The 18,664-nt window shown below is 44.6% G+C and overlaps 2 protein-coding genes across 2 annotated transcripts; both read right to left on the bottom strand.

Annotated features, from left to right (window-relative positions):
* Positions 1-13,115: 13,115 nt before the first annotated feature.
* On the bottom strand, positions 13,116-13,903 carry LOC139673083 (inositol 1,4,5-trisphosphate receptor-interacting protein-like 1). Its single transcript, XM_071558057.1, is given in 3 exon segments — positions 13,116-13,536; positions 13,538-13,725; positions 13,817-13,903. Coding segments are annotated over 3 exon segments (696 nt in total).
* Positions 13,904-14,041: 138 nt separating this feature from the next.
* On the bottom strand, positions 14,042-18,089 carry LOC139673086 (inositol 1,4,5-trisphosphate receptor-interacting protein-like 1). The gene is made up of 3 exons (XM_071558061.1): positions 17,817-18,089; positions 15,479-15,571; positions 14,042-15,436 (listed from the first exon to the last, which is right to left on the bottom strand). Exons 1-3 carry the CDS (start codon positions 18,087-18,089, stop codon positions 14,042-14,044), a joined length of 1,761 nt encoding a protein of 586 aa, XP_071414162.1.
* Between the last annotated feature and the right edge of the window lie 575 nt (positions 18,090-18,664).

Genomic DNA, 18,664 nt, shown 5'->3' on the forward strand with positions numbered 1-18,664 from the left:
CTGCCTCCTAAAACAGTCTGCAGGACTCTGCTTCTCTGTTCTCCTGCCTCTTTCTCTAGACACATTGTGGATGGGGCCTAGATGTGGCTGGGGTCCGGATGCCAGCTGTCCCATTCCCTCAATCCATGTGTTTGCAAAGGGCAATTCCTCTAGCTGTCACCCCACCCTCACCAAAGGCTTTTCCCAGCAGACAGCAGCAATGTGAAGGGGTCTTCTGGCTCTGAACATATGCTGCAGCAGAGTGGCTTTCTTTGCTTCCTCTGAGCAGGTATCTGCCCCCACCACTCCTCAAAGACCTCTGGATCACTGCACCAAGAAGGTCTGCTGGACCTGACTGAACAGGTTGAAGATGCCCCTTGAGGGCCCCTGGACTGGGAACCCACAGCAAACAAACTCAGACAAAAACATCACTGCAGAGGAAAAGGACACCATGATTCTATCATTCTGTCTCCTTGTTTTCAACATTAAAAGTCTGGATGTGTCACTGAAGGCACTGCAGAGCCCACGTTATCAGCAATGAGCTTCCTTTACAAAACATTCTGAATCAAGGTGCCTGATTAAGAACAGCAGACACATTCAGTGTGTTCTTATCCAGGATTCTGCTCTTGTGTTTGGCTAGATTTTAGTGGGTTTTTTACCTCCTTGATTGGTCAACAATGCCCTTGCTGGAAAAGCTGGGCAGGGCCTGGGAGATCTTGTATCAAACAGCATTTCTTCTTGGCAGTACAGTAAAAGGGTTAAATTTGGCTTTAGCAATGGACTCAAAACTCACAACTAAGAGCCCTGAATGGGACATGAAGGGAATTTTTGGTCCCTAAATTATTCTTATTGCTGCTGGATGTCTGAAGAGTCACAATCATAAAACCCAGCAGCAACTGCTGTAGACAGATTTAAGATAAATCAGTTCCTGACCACGGCATTGTTTGGAGAAGAGACCCATGATTTCTTTTTCTTTTTGAAAGGAATAGAGCAAACTGAGGTGATGGATGTTCCCTTTCCCAACGTAGCTGATTTGGTGTCACCCAAACCACAGGTCATTGTGGTTTCATTTAGATTTGCAATCTCTTTTCTCTGGGGCTCTATACTAGGAGTTATTTCAATACAAACAGTTTGCACGAAGTGTCTGGGCAGAACAGAGACCCGAGGCTGTCACTGGGATCCACAACCATAATAACCTTCCATGAGTAACATAGTAAAGCTAACAGCTAAGGTATCTTATCCTTGGACAGCTGCAGGGTGCCAATAACCCTCATTATACCACATTCTCCTTCAGGGAGCAGACAAAAAAAAAAAAGGAGAGGAGTCATTTATATTATGTGCAGACTGGCACAGGAACACAGGCACTGTACAGTACTCTATTAATTGTGGGATTCTTTTTTGTGCCATATAATATTGATTTTCTTCCAGATAACCAGATATCATTAGTTTGATTAATGCTACCACAGCTTGGAATAACTGTCTAGAAAGTTCAAATTGGGGCATTTTTCAGGAGAAAAAGATAAAGCACAGCTCAGACTTCTCTGTTCATACCTGGGAATATGCTGGCCAGAGGGTTTCAGGGGTGTTAAGAACAGGTTAAGAGCAGGCATGGGACAGGAGAGCTGAAACTGCATTGCCCAGCCTGTCTGATAATGCTGGATGAGTTCAACCACACTCAGGGCTGAGTTTTTTTTGGTACCAAACCCCTAGGTTTTCTTCCTAAAAAAAGGTTGTCATATTTGCAGGGACAGCTGAGTCATGCAGGCTGCCTCAGCCAGAACTATGCTTCTGTGCTGCTGGGTGTGGAAGTGGTGGTGTTGTGGACATATCCTTTTCCATTGCTTCAGAAGGAAAAGAAACAGACTAAGCTCCCAGGGACTGGTTTGGGAGCAGACTAGTGCCCAGGGAGCAAGTATTTTTCCTATTGGCTAAACAAGTGCTCTGTCACACAAAGGGAATCAGCTTTACTGAGAAGAAGAATAAAACTGTGAGACGCATCAAGATCCCAACTAGGACTATACAGAATCGTAACAAAGAGGCCATCTTGGAAAGAAGTGAGGTGAGGAGAGAAGTCCTGCAAGGAGGGCCAGGGGCAGCACACACGAACTGATTCTCAGAGTGAGGAATCTCTGACACCTCTTAAAGTTTGTCAATGTTACAGTTAAGGAGAAGGTATCTGCTGCCTACTGGGATATGTGGGTTGAAACTGGTGCATTAATTGCTATAGTCTGTCAGCTCAACATCAGCTTGCTAATGTCTCTAGACTCCTACAGTCCTCAGTTTCAAAATAATGCCAGAAGGAGCAGAACAGTTATTGACCATCATAGAAGTCAGGAAATGGAGAAGACAGAGGAACATTCTTTCTTTTGGCACACTGGAAAGGTTAAGGAGCATTGTGTTGTTTTTAGTCTGGGGGTATTTGGGCTCTGACGAGAGGGTAGTCACTACACAGGAGTGCAGAGCATCTAAGCAGACCCCTTTATAGTCTCCTTACTTGTGAGAACTGTCCTAGAAATACGGAATCCATGAGGTCTGCTATGAGGGTAAAATGCGAGCAATAGTAGAGCCAAATCCTACATGAGGGTAAAGCCTCAGCTCTAGCAATATCATCTGTTTAAAAGTAGCAGAACACATAAGTTTTTCTTGAGAAGAATTAGGCCAGTCTGGGCAGGTAGATGTATCAGGAGATGATGTTGGTCTGGTTTGGCCTATTTCTTACAAAATAGTGCCATTGCCTATAATGAAGAAGAAACAGGTCTTGGTTTCATACAAAGCCAGATAAAGCACTGGCTCTCCATCAGCACAATGGAAAGGTTGTAAACTTCCTTCCTTGTGGGACTTATAGGTCTTGTGTTCTCCTTGTTCTGAAGAAGGGCTTATTAATGCAGGGATTAGCCATATGGGACAAATGGTCACTAAAATCCTGCTAAAAATTGTGCCACTGACTTCTCTCAGTTCTCTGTCAGATGAGGCAGGTCTGAGCTCATTGACTGAGCTAAGTATCTGATTTGCAGTAACTGACAATTGAAGAAGGGTTTATTTATTTTTCTTGCCCAAAAATGTCTGTGAAAGCTTCCTCAGAATTTGTCAAGGTGTAACTGGTCAGCTGAGTGAGAAGGTGCTTTTAGCACTTCCTGTCTTTAGCATGGGACAAGCATTTCTGTGGGAGCACAACAGCACTCCTTATGTTCATGTCACTACTGCAGCATATATGTGGACTCTGACTTCAACACTTGTTTGGGTTTTTTTCCTTTGCAGTTTAGACAGCCACTGCTTTTTAACTACCTACTCATTAAAATATCTTCCAAAATCAATAACAAAATGCTTGTGAGTATTGTTGAAGCAGAGTAATTTCACAAACGCAAATGTATCCAACATTTGTTTTGTATTATTCTCACTGTCCTCACACACTTTCCTCTTTTTTAGTCCAATTTTAGCAGCTCTGACCTGGGGAACCTTTCCTCAGCCACAAGTGTCAGTGACCAACATCTAATCTGTTCTAAAAAAACCAGGACTATCTAGTCTGTCTTTCCTGCCAAGCATCATAAAATGCATTGATACCTTCTGTTATTCCATCTTCTAGGCAACCACACCTCGTCTGCCTTTATAGCTGCAGAGAGGGCGAGGTTATGTGACCAACACCTTCTACAGGCTGGATGGGAACTGCAGCTGAGGATTTTGTGCAAGTACCAGCAGTGCAGAATTGTCTGTCTCTCTTTTGGAGACAGAACTGAATGATCACTTTCTGTTGTTGTTCTTTCCTTGTGAAGAAAAGTAAATATTTTTAATGTTTTGCCAATCCTCCAAAACAGGAAACTTTGAGAGACTCCAAAGTTAAGTAAAGACAAGTTCTGTGATATTTAACAGCTACTGTTAGCAATTATAAGATGGCAAAGATTGATATTCCTTCTACCAGACAGGTTGGATATAATGAAAACACAGGGTAATAAGATAGGAAACTGTTATCTAGTCAGTACGAACTGTTAACTATATCAATAAATTACAGACTTGGGAACTTCTGTAGGCTGAATTATTGCTGAATTACTTCGCTGGAGAACTACGTCCAATTTTAAAGTTCATTTACTTTTACAAGATATTGGGAAAGAGTCTGCAAGGAGAATGGAGCTGTTTCATATATAACAGAAGGAAGTTAAAAGACTGAAAAGAAAAATGGGTGGTGGAAATGCTGAGCAGTATCTACGTTTCTTACAATGTGAAATTCCCAGTGTGAGTGCAAAAGTCACGGCTTACAGAAGTGATTTGTGTTTCTGGGATGCTCATTGGAATTACCTTACAAATCCTCATTTTCAGAAGGTACTGAATGAAAATTCTGAACAATTAAGCTCCCATCACAAATGTCACAATGAACATTCAGTGTCACTGCTCATGTCTGTGACCTTGGTCTTTACTCTTGCCAGCAAGTGTGGGAGCAGCCCAAATTCCTCACCCACTTTCTAGCTGAAGGATTATATGTAGTGAATGAAACAGTTCTTTGCTGCCAACTTGATTGTAATTGTACCACATATCCTAATATTTAGAAAATGTATTTAGATTTTAAAATAATAATGTGGGGAAATGTATGCTTGAGCTTACTAAGGGAAAAAGGCATTTTCTTCAAGTGATGAACAGATGAGAAAATGGCAATAATGCACACAGGGTCTTGGAACAAAGGGATCATCCAGATGAAGAATATTCTGTTTCTGCAGTAGCTTAATCCTGTAATACTTATGTGAAGCTTTGATTACAGATTAATATGATACCAATGAGGACTTCATCATTCGTGGTGCTGCTAAGTGACCTGCTCAGAGTCATGGCAAATCTCTGGCATAACTGGAGCTGACCCCATGTTTCCTGACTCTTCATGTTTTCATAAACATTCAGGTAACAGCTTTCGCCTTTGCCTTTTGCCTTTGTCTCAGCCAGGGGTGGTGGAAGGGAGGTGAGAGTGGAAGGACCCTAAAGAGAAGGAAATAATTATTTACACTCAGCAGACATAAATGCAAATGGGAAACCTGCAACCTCTTACTCTCTAGGCATCACAATCAAATCTCTTCCTTGTGTGGAGCAGAGGTTTTCAGATCACAGCTTGCACTCAGATGGAGTTTTTATGTAACTGAAAATACCTTGACTGTGTCTGCAAATGGGGAGAAACTGCTTTAAGTCATTGTGAAATGCCACCTTGAACTCCAGCAATCCAGCATTAAGATTAGTAAAACTGGTATCCAATTTAAAATACTTTGCAAAAACCTTATATTTTCATAATTTTTATTTCTCATTCTCTGAATGCATCCATATCCATGAGGACTCCACTCCACATGGGGTGCTCCAAGGTCAAGTTATTTGCAATCAGGAGATACAGTTTCGGTCCCTCAAGCAGGAGGTAAGGAGCAGGCAGAAAATTCACTCATGTATTCAAATCCATCAGTGCTGCTTTTTCCAGTCTTGATCCTGCCTGTTGACCTAGTGGTGATTCACACAATCCATCCCAAATCAGGATTCCCATTGGTACCCACAACCCTTCACACCTGTGAGCATTTCTATCCTCTTGACTCCAAGTAGGAAGAGCAACTCTTTCCCCTCTCAGCTAATAAAGTGCACTCTGTGGCTCTGACCTGGGACAGGGACAGTTGCTGTTGATTTAGAATCACAGAATCATTGAATGGTTTGGGTAGAAGGGAATTTAAGGACCATGTTGTTCCCACTCCCTGCCATGGGCAGGATCACCTTCCACTAGACTGGGTTGCTCAGTGTCCCATCCAGCCTGGCCTTGAACACTTCCAGGGATGGGGCATCCATGACTTCCCTGGGCAACAAAGAGACAGAAGTTTTATAAATGGTGCTTGTGAATGCATACGGTATCAGCAATTTGTATTACCTTTGGATGAGCAACTTCCTGTGCCTACCCTTCCACTGCAAGAAATTAATCTATATTTTACTGAGTTACTTGCTCTCAAATACTAGATGCTGAGGAAATATGGCCACTTGCTTGCAGAATCTAAATCCTCTTCTCTTTGTGTCTGGTTGCCCTGGGCCGGGTTAGAGGGGGCACACAAGGATTGATGGGTCTCTGATCTCAGTTAGTGAAGCCATTCCTCATTCCTGCACTGAGGCAGCTCTTGTAAAATTTACAAACTTGTCATTCTAGTTGTATCAAAGCAGATCTTTGAACTGGGATTGGAGGACAAACCCAACAAATGTGAATGATGTTCGAAGCTGGATCCAGTCTCTCCAGTTGGCTGCTTACAGATGTTGAAAGTGACTGTTTTATGTGGCAGATATGAGGCAACTAAGAGCTGATTTCCATATGGCAAAGCTCCCTGTTTGAAAAGGCCATCAAAAGGAAAAGATAAAAAAAATTCAGAACCATGTGGAAGGAAAAGGAAACAATTATTTGGAGCAGATCTGGCTTCAAGCTGATCCCCAGTCTTGCACAGGCAGAGGATTTTGTCCCAGATCCCTTCACCTTGCAGTCAGCTGCTTACCATTCCCCATGCTCTCCAAGCAGCTCTGTTTGTTTGCTAACATTCCCACACCTTTTTGGGAGTGTTGCTGTGGTTGTTTTGCTCTTTTTCAGCATTGCATGAATGTTTTCTGATTGGCACCAAGGAGCATCTTGATGCAAATATGAAGCCAGAAGTTTCGACACATCGTGAGTGGCGACTGAAACAAATCTGAACCAGTGAGGAAGAAGAAACGTGAGACAGAAATGCTTCAACACACTACAAAATTCACTTTTTGTCATCCTCTAATAACTGAGATTTTTCTTTGACTTCTCACAGAAATCTGTGGCACTAAGCACTCATAATGGTCACCACATATCCAGGTAATGCAGGATTTTTTTCTAAAAAAGTGGCTGTGGGTGCCAGATACGCAATAAGGTGGAACCAGGTATACACTGACAATCTCACAACCTTCAGAGATCTAAAGCCCTATGAGGTACAGTCTCCAGCCTGCTGTGCCCTACCACCTACCTTCAAGAGCTGTCCAAGTCATTCTTTTGGACATTCTCCCAGCAGCAAAGACCCCACAGAATCCAAGGCCAGTATCCTCATCCTCATTATTGCTAATTCCTTTATAAGAAAGACTAAATTCCTGGCTATTATAATAGAATTATAAAATCATTTAAGTTGGAAAAGAACTCTAATATCTTTGAGTCCAACTATTAAGCCAGCGTTGACAAGTCCACTGCTAAGCCATGTCCTCTGTCACATCTACTTGTTTTTTAAATGCCACCAAGGATGGTGACTCCACCACTTCCCTGGGCAGCCTGTTCCACAGTCCTCATAACCATTGTAAGGGGTCTTACTGTTGCTGCAAGGTCTCCAAGGACAGTATTCACCTGTTGGCTTCCCTCACTGAACTGGAAACTCTCCTGGTTATGGGGAAATTTTTGTGGAGTGTTTATAAAGGTGTTTATAAACACCTCATGTTTATAAAGCACATGACCTTTATTTCTTGACTATCGATTTCCCTGGGATGTACTTTTGTATAGCTGGGCATTTGCTTCACATGACCTGACTGTAGCAGAACTTCAGAACGCTTTTCCAGAGTTGTCTTATTCTAGATAGAGCTTCATCTGCATCCACAAAAGGCCTCACATGTGGAAGGGGTTCCAATGTAATGACACAAGCTGGTAGCCCAAGAAGTACTGCATCCAGGGGTGGCTTTGTAGGAAACCAGTGCCCAGTTGTAACCACCAGACAAGAAGGACACTTTGACGGTAAATCCCTACATCCTCCTGTTTTGGGAACCCCTCCCACTGGCATACAGCCATGCCTTGGCTCCTTTCCAGAACTACAATGTCTCAGACAGGGGAAATTTGTACAGGGCCCAAAGGGAGATGGGGAGCTCTGTAAATCCTCCAGCCCAGGCTGTTTCTGTTGATCCATGGCAGCATGCATTGAACGTCCTGGTATCAATGTGATGAATGTTGTGCTGACTTCTGCATTGTGTGTGCCTTGTACTGAATATCGTCTGCTGGGAGGTAAATAACAGCAGATGAGCAAATGGGGCTGTGATGACATTTCAGTGTCCATAATGTTTCCATCCGCAAAATGCAGTAGTTATGCATCACTTTAACGGTGGGAATGGATAAGCAGTCAGCTATCTCTATCCAGAAAATCAAAAAGGAAAGCAACATTAGAGGAAATAGATAGTCAGTGGGTGTTCAAGGGCAATGAGTCATCCTTGCCACAAATACAGCGCAGAATGAGGAATACTAATAATTAGGTAATATATTTCAAAAGTTCAGCTCTTTTCTCCTTTCCCAAATTATCTCTTATGCCCTGGGGATATTTTAGAATGACAGTGTCTGCTTTGGGAGGTAGACATGAAGAAAATCCACTGTGGGAAGAAATGACCAAATAGCAGAGAAAAAGAAAATTGAGCTGTAAAGCTTTTTTTTCCTGAAACTCAGGTGGCTCCTGCAGAAGAAAGTGGCATGATGATGGTCAGCCAACAGAATAAACACACCTGAGTGAAAAACGAAGCCTTTGGCCACTGAACTCAGTACTTGTAGGAAACATCAATAGCATCTCCTTCTTCCCCTTCCCCTGAGCTTGCTCTGTTCTGCTGCCGTTTAGGGAATGAAATGAGTCCCTCTAGTGGGTGAATCCAGAAGGAAGGCACGTGCTTCCCGTTTTTGTAGTCTCTTTCCCATTCGAAGTTCATGCCTTCTGTTTTTCTGGGGCTGCCTTGGGTTGAGAACAAAGAGAGGTTCGACTCTGAATCAGTCTAAATCCTGGACTTTCTGAAGCTGAAATTTCCCAGGAGCAGTTTTGGATAAAGAATACAAATGCCAGTTTGAGTATCTGTGCTCTGGCTTCTTGGAGGTTGGAAGTAGATATAAATGACAGGTGGTGTCTTCACTTAGGAAGATTTCTAGGAAAGAAGACATTTTAACCTTCTCTGAGCATGAATCACAGAACCATTAAAGTTGGGAAAGACCACTAGATCATTGAGTCCAACCTTAGACCAAACATCACCATCCCCACTCAGTCATACCACAGTGTCGTGTCTACTTGTTTTTTGAATACTTCCAGGGATGGTGACTCCACCACTTCCTTGGGGAGCCTGTTCCAATGCTCAATCACCCTTTCCAGGAAGAAATTTTTCTTAATCGTTTCCTAGTAATGACATAGTTAATACTTGGTCCTAAAAGCTCTGAATCACAGAGATGTTTGGGCCTGCACTAGGTAGAGACTAATCCCTTTCTGTACTGGAATAAGCCTTAAAGTAGCAAACATGAGTTCTTGTGAAATTGCAGGGCTGCAGTGTCATCCTGGTTCACTTCCCTCCTTCTCTCTGCTGCAGAGCTCTGATTGCAGCAGCCTGACTTCAAGCACTGACAAATGTCATTGCTGACACTGCTATGGTGGGTGCACACCATCATTATAATCTGTATGCATTTAGCCATCCCAGCAGGATAAGAGAATGATTAGGAGAATAGTTAGAGAGTAAATTAAAAACTCCCAGCAGTTTCCTGTGTGAAGGTACTAACTTACAGGCATATTTTTTCACAGCATTACTGAAAAATGCCATTAGTTATACCTGTGAATACATGTTAGATTTAAACCCCTGGTGAGAATTTTTATTAACATACAAATATGTTAGGGCTCTTATACTGCTTAAAATGTAATTAACCATCTTCTGAAGATTAAGGGTGCATAATCATAAAAGAACTGCACTCTTGTGCATTTAATTCTTCTAATCTGCTTTATGTTGATGTTAGTGCTGAAGAATAATCGCTAGTTTGCCTAAATAGTTTGGGTTTGTGCTGTACGAAGAAATTGTTATAGGATGGACCTCTAAACTTCAAATTTGGTAGGCTTACACTGATGCAAGATGATGAAGCGGACTGAGAGATTAGGAAAAAAATGCTTCTTCTGTTCTTTTGCTGCCGTTGCAAATGCCCTGCAGTGGCAAAGCTGTGTTTCTGACAGTTCCATTCAGGAGACAAAAAGGAAGAAGGGACAGGCACACCCTGTGAATGACAAAGATAAGAGGAATAAACTTTCAGTAGTCTCTTTAGGTACTAATTTAAACACACAGTGTGTCATGTGGGGATCCAACTAGATTTTCTGAGAAACATGTGAAAAAATAAGCAACTAACACAAGTCTGGGAGACTTTTGGTTTGCTGGGTTGTAGTATGAGAGCCAAGTAGTCCAAGTAGTCCATCCTCCCAGGGCTGCCACATTCCCTATGCAGTGTTGATCAGGTTTATTTGAAAAGAGGTGAAAACCTTTGGGGCCACAAAGTAAGGCTGTTTAGGGGTATTTTTGTCCTAAAACCATTAGGTAACTCAGTCACAGAAATATTTTTTCCTCCCCTTCCCTCCTAGCATGACTTCTTGCAAATTAAGAAGTAGAGGAAGAAAAGTGAAGGTTGTGGGATGAAGACATTTGCTGATAGTCATGACTGCACGACTACACATTGAAGTTGTACAATATGTCTGCAGCCTGTTCCCAGGAGAGTCAGTGGGGCAGAAACTCCCATGGAAAACATGGGCTGAAGAGCCTATGCCACTCTTGCTTTTGTGGAGGAGTCAGAGGGGTTGGAGACTAGTGGGTGTTCCATGAAGACCACCAAAGAAGTTCGTCCTCACTCAAATAAGCAGGGGCTCTGCGAGGTCCTGGAGGAAAAGCAGCTTCCAACAGGAATTTTAGAAATTGGAAAATAATAGCAAAATAATTCCATACCTTATTTTCTTAAGAGTAATTTATTTTAGTGTTATTTCAGTTCTCTGTGGAGCCAATGATGTATTGAAGCAGATTGCTGTGGCCAAGTGAACCCCGTTCTAGGGGAGATTGGTGACAGTGTGACTATAGGAACAGCGACACAGCCTGAGAAGGCCTCCTTGGCTGCTTTGTGCTTGGTTTCATTATTTCCAAGTGAACACACAGGCATTATTGAAAGTTGCTTGTTTTCATTACAGCTTCCTCTTGGCAGGTGTGACAGGCAGCACAGCAGATTGCTCTGGGCCCTTTGCCATGCTGAGCTCTTGAGGCAAAGCTGCTTTCTGTGATTCCCTAAAGGAGGCACCTGCCAGGCTCCTTGTGGCCACCTGTGCTCAGGGACTGACGTGCAATGTCAGGGAAACCCTTTCTGTAGAGAGCACACCCAGTTTCTCCCTCTTGGTGCTGACAAAGAGCCTCAGAAACTACTGTGTGTGGGGAAAATGGGAGGGGAAACTCCTGCTTCCCAGGTCAAAACTCAGGGTGATGGTGTAGAAGTTCCCTTGGGTTTTTCCGAAGGCTCTCAGACTGGGATGTTGGACCAAGAGCATATTGCATTTCTAGTCTTTGGCTGGCTGTCCTTTACAAACATGCAGGGAAATACCAAAGGTTGTTAGATAGTGTTTCAGACCCATCTCATGTTTTTTCCCAAGTTGATATTCCCCACTGCCTGCTTCCCAGTAGCAGTGGGTGCATCTGTTTCAGCAGGTGCCAGAAATACTGGCACAGGGCTGAAGGGTGCTGTCAAACTCAAGCAGGCTTCAGCCAGATGCACATCATGACTTGAATTTATCCTTTCCAGAGAGGCATTAAGTAGGTTAAATCTTAAAATCTTACTGAAATTGCAGAGAAGTTGAGTCCTCAATTCCCTTAGGATTTTTTGAACAGGTGGAATATATATACTCAAGCCAATGGATATGTATATATATAAGGGAGACCAGATTCCCATCCCCAGCTCTGTTTAAGGACTGCTAGTGTGAATAACCTTGGATAAAGTACTGAAGAACCTGATTAATTCTGCTTGCCATTCAAATTAGCACTAAATAAGACATGAAACTCCAAACACAAAACCAGCCATTCTTCTGTTCTAACAGTTTGCTGTCAACACAAGACAATAAAATATGAATATTTTAGATTCATAATGCAGACAAATAGAAAATAGGAGCTGTATTGTGCTTCACATGCATGGCTAGCTCAGTAATGCTAATGTGATTATCTCACTGAACTTTTGTGCTGTCGCTTAAGGGTAACTTTGTCTTGCTTAGCTGGGATACACATATTTGTTTCACACAGGTCTAAAGTCTTTTTTATGCCTGTAGAAATAAGGAAGCCTGATTTCTCCTATCTGTCACAAGGTAGCTTCCTATCTTGGCATTAAAATTTTGGGCATAAGAATAATGAAATTATAGTTTTTGATTCTTGGAGAAATAAGGACAGAGGCCAGCAGAACTGTCACCTTGGACTTACAGAGGCCAGAATTTGGCATGTTTAGGAGACTGATTCACAGAGTCCCTTGGGAAGATGTCCCACAGGGCAAAGGAGTTCAGGAAACTTGGAGATTTTTCAAGAAGGAATCTTGAAGGTACAACAGCAGGCTGTCACCATGTGCTGAAAGACAAGCTGTCAAGGAAGAAGACCAGTCTGGATGAACAGGGAGCTCTGGCTGTAACTCAGGAAAAAAGGAGAGTTTACGACCTTTGAAAGAAGGGACTGACAAGTCAGGGGAACTACAAGGATGTCATGAGGTTAGCAGGCTGAAAATTAGAGCTTATGACCGTTCATCACAGCACTCCAGCCACAGGACTCTTTGCAACCAACCCCATTTACACCAGAGGTGTCATAGCTCTGGGACTGAGCCAAGGCCTCTAGTTCTTCCTATCTCTTCCCCACACTATGCTCTTGAGGGTACAAACACTGAAAGGCACTCCAATCTGCTCAGTACATCCTGGAGCACAGTGAAAGTTCTCACTAGTACACCGCCCCTCAAACATTGTCATGCTATTTCACACCTTATCGCTAGTAGGCCTGATTTTATCTTTTGCCTCTTCAAACCTAGTTTAAACCCCTTTCCATGAGCCCAAATAACTCATGAGGAAAAATATTTTCCCTCCATTGAGAACAGTGTATTTCATCAGGCCCCAGAAGGCCTGATGTTACATAAACCACCCTATGATTAAAAAACCCCAGCATCTGACAGTGATGCTAGCCCTGGAGCCAGTTATTCATATGCTGCATCTGCCTATTTGCATGCCATTCCCTACAAGTGGGAAGGCAGAGAATACTGCCTGCCCTCCTGATCCTTTTACTAATCTCCCTGAGGCCCTGAAGTCTATTTTGACCATCCTTGGACTTCTCATTATGCCCAGTGAATCATGAAACCAGAGCCCATTGTACCAGCTCTTCTACAAAACTGTCCCTGTTGGATTTTTTCCAAGCTGATATTGCAGATCATGGTACTCACGCAGCACATTGGTGTGGGCAGCCGAATCCTGTGCCAGATTCTGGAAGAGGCTGAGGGGTTCAAACATTTGGAAGTCTGGGGACAAGCTGATATCTTTAGGAAAACTCTTGCTGTCCGTGACAAAGTGGTCAAGGTATTTCTCCTCCAGGCAGCAGTGCAAGTATTCCACATTATCACTAAGCCACAGCATGAAAGCCCTCCTGTGACAGTCTGACAGGGATATGGTGTTGAGCAGGTGTATCAAAACGGTCTTCAAAGTATAAGACGAAAAGCCTGTGCCCACCAGGCTGCAGGTGAGGATACGCAGGTGTTTGCAGGGACAGCTGTCATGTGGGGCCCACCTGGCAACCTGTCTGAAGAACTGCCTCACCCACGGCATAGGTCTCCCACCATGTTGTGCTTGGGGTAAAGAGGGCCTCTTTAAGCTGGATACTCACAAAGATGTCCAGGTCACCTTGCAGCATCCCAAAGATCACCTCAGCCATGACGCTTTCCTTGCATTTGGTCAGCTTGGATTTGCAGGAGCAGCTGGAGGGCAGCACTGTTAAATGCTACTTGGTAGTGAGCACAGCTACAAAAGGTGACCAATTATTACCATTTCTCCAACACAGGAGCATGGAGAGGTGGGGGAGCCATAGGTACAGAATCAGAGAAACCAAAGCCCCACCACATCAGCTTTTCTGCCAAATACTCAGCTGAGCAGTGGCATTCCCTGACAAAGTGATTCATGAACACTCAGAGACGCCGTGTTTGTTCACCATTTATTGTAAACTTTAAACCAAGTAAAGCTCCCAAAAGGTCAAAGGTTGGACTAGATGATCTGGGAGGTCTTTTCTTAGAAACTTAATGATTCTACAGTGCTAAGTGTCAGATCCCATAGAAGATCCGTTTTCTGAGCCGATCTCTCAGTTCATTGAACTCATGCAGTGCCACAGCTTGGGCATCCGGGTCCTGTGCCAGGTTCTGAAAGAGGTTGAGGGGCTTGGCCATTTGGAAGGCTGGTGGCAAGCTGATCTCCTTGGGCATGCCTTCGTTGCCAAAGAAGAAGTGATTGAGGCGTTTCTGTACCACACAACAGTTCAGGTACTTCACAACATCATCCAGCCGCAGCAGGAAATCCCTGCGGCACCAGCTTGGCAGAGGGATGAGAGTCAGAAGGTGCATGACCACAGTCTTCAGAGTATATTGAGAAAAGCCTGTGCCCACAAGCATGCGAGCACAGAGCTGCAGGCATTTCAGGTAGCAGCTGTGGGGAGGGGCCTGCCTGGCAATGTGCTGGAAGAACTTTGCCTCTGCCACAGCGCAGGTCTCTAACCAGGTCGTACTTGAGGGGACAAGGGCCTCTGTAGGCTGGCTACTCAGGAAGATGTCCGAGTTGCCTTGCTGCATGCCAAATACTATGTCAACTGAGAGGGGTTTCCTGGAGTGTTTCTTCAGCTTCATCTTGCAGGAGTGGCTGGAGGGCAGCACCTCCATGTTGTAGTCATGTGACTGAGGCACCATCTTCCAGGCTGATGTCACAAACTTCTGGAACCAGAGGGCAATTTTCTTCACATCAAGGTAGGGACCAGTGCAGAGGGTCTGTAGGAGGTTGGGCTCCTGATTTCCAGTCAGTTCCTGCTTGCAGTGGAAGCACAGAGTGGTATTGCCCAGCTGCTCCCCACTGCAGGTGCACACTAGCTCCACACGGACACGCATGCTCTTCTGCGGCATCTCCCCTACGGTGTCCAGTTCCAGGTGGAAGGCATGCCCACTAGGTGGCTTCAGTGGAACAAGCATGCAGTAGACAACATCCTCCTCCTCCTCAGGACTCCAACCTTCACAGGCGCTGCCCACCCCAATGGCTGGTTGCAGCACTGGGAAGGGACTATTCAAAAAGTTCTCACGGCAGGCATGGAGTAGGTCGCACAGCAGCTCCTCCACCACCTGCCTCCTGTGGGCCAGCTTCTGCACTGACCACTGGATTCGCCTTTTATAGATCATGGCTAGATCCCTCTCAGATGGATCTTCTCCCTCATTTTCTTCAGTCTCCGTGGAGCTGGTCTCTGATTCATCACTGCTGTCCACCTCATGGCTCCTTTTTCTGACCTGCCAGTACAGTCCCAAGAGCAAGATCTGGACTCCAGCAATGGCCCAGAACTGCCACTGATGCAAGGCAGCCCAGAGCAGGGCTCCGCAGGCCATGACAGTCTGTTTCAGGGTCCTGTGTTCCAGCTCCTGAAGAAGCTGAGTCATCTCTTTGTCCAGGTACTTGGCACGGTGCTGCACATGGTGGCGTGTCTCTTCATTCAGTCCATCACTAACCATATCAAGGATGCATTTCAAAAGCAGGAAGAGAAATAGGCTCCTGAAGGCCATGGCCTCTTCATGAGAAGAAAGGGAAGGGGTTGAATGGCACTGGAAGGAAGGTAGGGAGGGAGTGAGGGAATGAGAAAGGGAGCTGGAGGTGAGGGAAGCAATGACATGAAACAAAGAGATCTAAGGGCAGGAAGGAAAGGGGGCTAGGCAGCTTGCAGACCTGTGCCTACTCACAGTAGTGGCACTGTGCCCTGCCCCAGGCATGCCCATGGGAAGCTGGGCCCTGGAGGCAGGGGAGAACCACTTCCTCTAGTGCCCACCTTTCTGTTCTGGCCCTCATGCACGACAATCTTCAGCCATATGTACACTCTTCAATGGTCCAGGTTGTACAGCAACGGTGTTGCCTTCTGGTGCCTTTTATACATGCCTTCATTGTGACATGTCCCTTGTGATGTCACAGGCATCATATGCATCACAGCCAGGCCAGCCCTGCCCTTTGTCCCTACCCTGACTCAGAAACTCACAGTTGCTGTTTGAACAAATCAAGCAGGAGTTAGTTCATGCAGTAGCCTTTGAGCCAGTCTGAATAGGGCAAGATGTGAAAAACATGCTCTATACTGCACCTGGGCAGAATGGCTATACTTGGTGCTTATGGAGACATGGTATTCCAGAAAGAGGTGAATCAGACAGCAGAACTGATTTCTGAAACAACCTCAAAGACACTTGAACCAAAGACCATGTCATTGAGTGGGTATATCCCATTCCCTATCTTGCACCAGCCCCTGGAAAGATTGAACAATGCAATGGATTATTAAGGATTACACTGAGAGCAATCGGTGGTTGGACCTTCAAACATTGAGATACACATTAGGCAAAAGCCACCTGCTTAGTCAACACCACAGGACCTGCCACTCAAGCTGGCCCTGTCCAATTAAAACTTTTAAATACTGTAGAAAGGGATAGAGTTCCTGCAGTATACATTAAAATTATATTGTGGAAAATACTCTGGGTTATTCCTACCTCAGGCAAACCCATTTGTGGGATTGCTTTTGCTCAAGGATGTTGGGTGCACTTAGTGGGTAATGCAGAATGGGGGAGTCTGATGTGTGCCTCAAGAAGATTTGATTTTGAGTGAAAAGTGCAAAGGAATTAAACTGTATGATATTAATAACTGTATAATATGTATCATTACTTCTATGGTGGCTACATGTGCATGACCACACTGAGCACCTCATGGTATCTATCTTAACCACAAGAGTTCTGGAGGCATGAATCTGGCTTCCCTCCAATCATCGCACCAATGAAGAAGGAACTTTGAGAAAACTGAATAACTGCAGCAGTACTGGAATCAGAAATGACCCAAATGAGCAACATGCAACAACCCAACACCTCACACCATTTTTTCTTCTTAAAAGACTGTCAAGCAGGGATGGAGGGCAAAGTCATGGACTAAATGAATTCAACAGGTGTTTTTGCAAACATTTTATGGGTATTTGACAGGGGAGTTCCACAGAATAAGGGAATGATGTCTGTATGTATATCTATGAAATAAATAAGGAAGATGATATGGGAAGTGTGAGACTTGGCATGATGTTAAATGGTATAGAATAAGGGGTGGCTATGGTTCTGATTTAGGCTGGAAGAGGGTTCATTTCTTCTCAATAACTGGTACAATGCTATGTTTTGTATTCAGTGTGAGAATAATGTTGGTAACACACTGATATTTTGGTTGTTGCAAAGTCAAGTTTATCCTTAATCAAGGATTTTTTGTGTCTCATGCTCAGCCAGTGAAGAGGTACTAAAAAAACATAAACAAAAGCAGGGACAGGTGATCTGAACTAGGGATATACCGTAGATTGTCAGGCCCAGTATATAAACTTGGGGACATACCCAAAGGGGAACCAACCAACGTTTGGGAAAGTGTCCGGCATTGGTGAGCATGTGTTGACAAATTGTGTTGTGCATCACATTTTTATTTTTTTCCCCATATTTATTAACTTTTTTATTATATAAAATTATATTTTACTTTATTTCAACCCTTAAAATATTCTTATGTCAACCTACAGGGTTTTACTTTTGATTTCAACTATTAAACTATTCTTTTCTCATACTGTGGGGTTTTACTTTTTTGCTCAGCCTATGGGATTTTACTTTTGATATCCCTTCCTGCTTCACTGGTGGGGTAAAGGCAGATGGGGATGGGTAGTGTAAGGGTCGGGGAGTAAGCAGGAGGGTGCATGGCCAGATCTCTCTCAGCATGATCATCTCTTTCATTTTCTTCTCTCTCCTTGCAGCTGCTCTCTGCTTTGCTGCTGATGTCCACCTAATGGCTCCTCTTCCTGACCTGCCAGTAGAGTCCTAAGAGCAGGAGCAGGACTCCAGCAACATCCCAGAACTGCCACTGATGCAAGGCAGCCCAGAGCAGGGCTCTCCAAGTCCCGCCACTCTGCTCCATAGTCCCATGTTCCAGCTCCTGCAGCAGCCGAGTCATCTGTTGGTGCAGGTACTCTGCATACTGCTGCATGCGGGTGAGTGTCTCTTCATCCAGTGGATCCCCGACCATCTGTGGGAGCTGGAGGATGTTTTTCACAATGCCAAAGAATATCACAGCAGCCATGGAACTGGTGGTGGGAGAAGCAGGGGCAGGAGTTGCAGAGAGTTTGGGGCAGGAAGGGGAGGGTGCTAAGCAGGTGGCAGGCAGTGAGGTCTGCCTCTAGTTCTAGTGGTGGCACTGCACCCTGCCCCAGACATGCCTGCCAGGAGGCAGGGTGAGAACCACTGCTATCCCGCACCAGGCTGGGGAGTGTTGCCTGCTGATGGCATTTATACCTTCTCTGCATTGTGACAAGTCCCTTGTGATGTCACAAATACCAGAGTGAAACAGCCAGGCGAGCCCTGCCCTTTGCCCCCATCTCAGCTCAGCAACCCGTAATGGCCCTGACACCTACAAAATGCAGAATGGGGCCCCAGGGATCCCCTTCACAAAGCAGCCAAAAGTCCCCCCCCAAAAAACCCTTGTCAAATATAAAACTGGGTGACATGACCCATGGATGGCTTTACTCCTTGAAATCTCCTGTGAGATGGATTTGGTTCCCTTGGTGCTGACCTCTGTGATTGTGGGGGTGCTCTTGGGCCTTTGTGACATCCCTGGGTGCGTGGTGCAGAGAAGGACTTGGGGGTTCTTGTGGATGA

The sequence above is a fragment of the Pithys albifrons genome, chromosome 6 (assembly GCF_047495875.1).
Source record: "Pithys albifrons albifrons isolate INPA30051 chromosome 6, PitAlb_v1, whole genome shotgun sequence".
Lineage (NCBI taxonomy): Eukaryota > Metazoa > Chordata > Aves > Passeriformes > Thamnophilidae > Pithys > Pithys albifrons.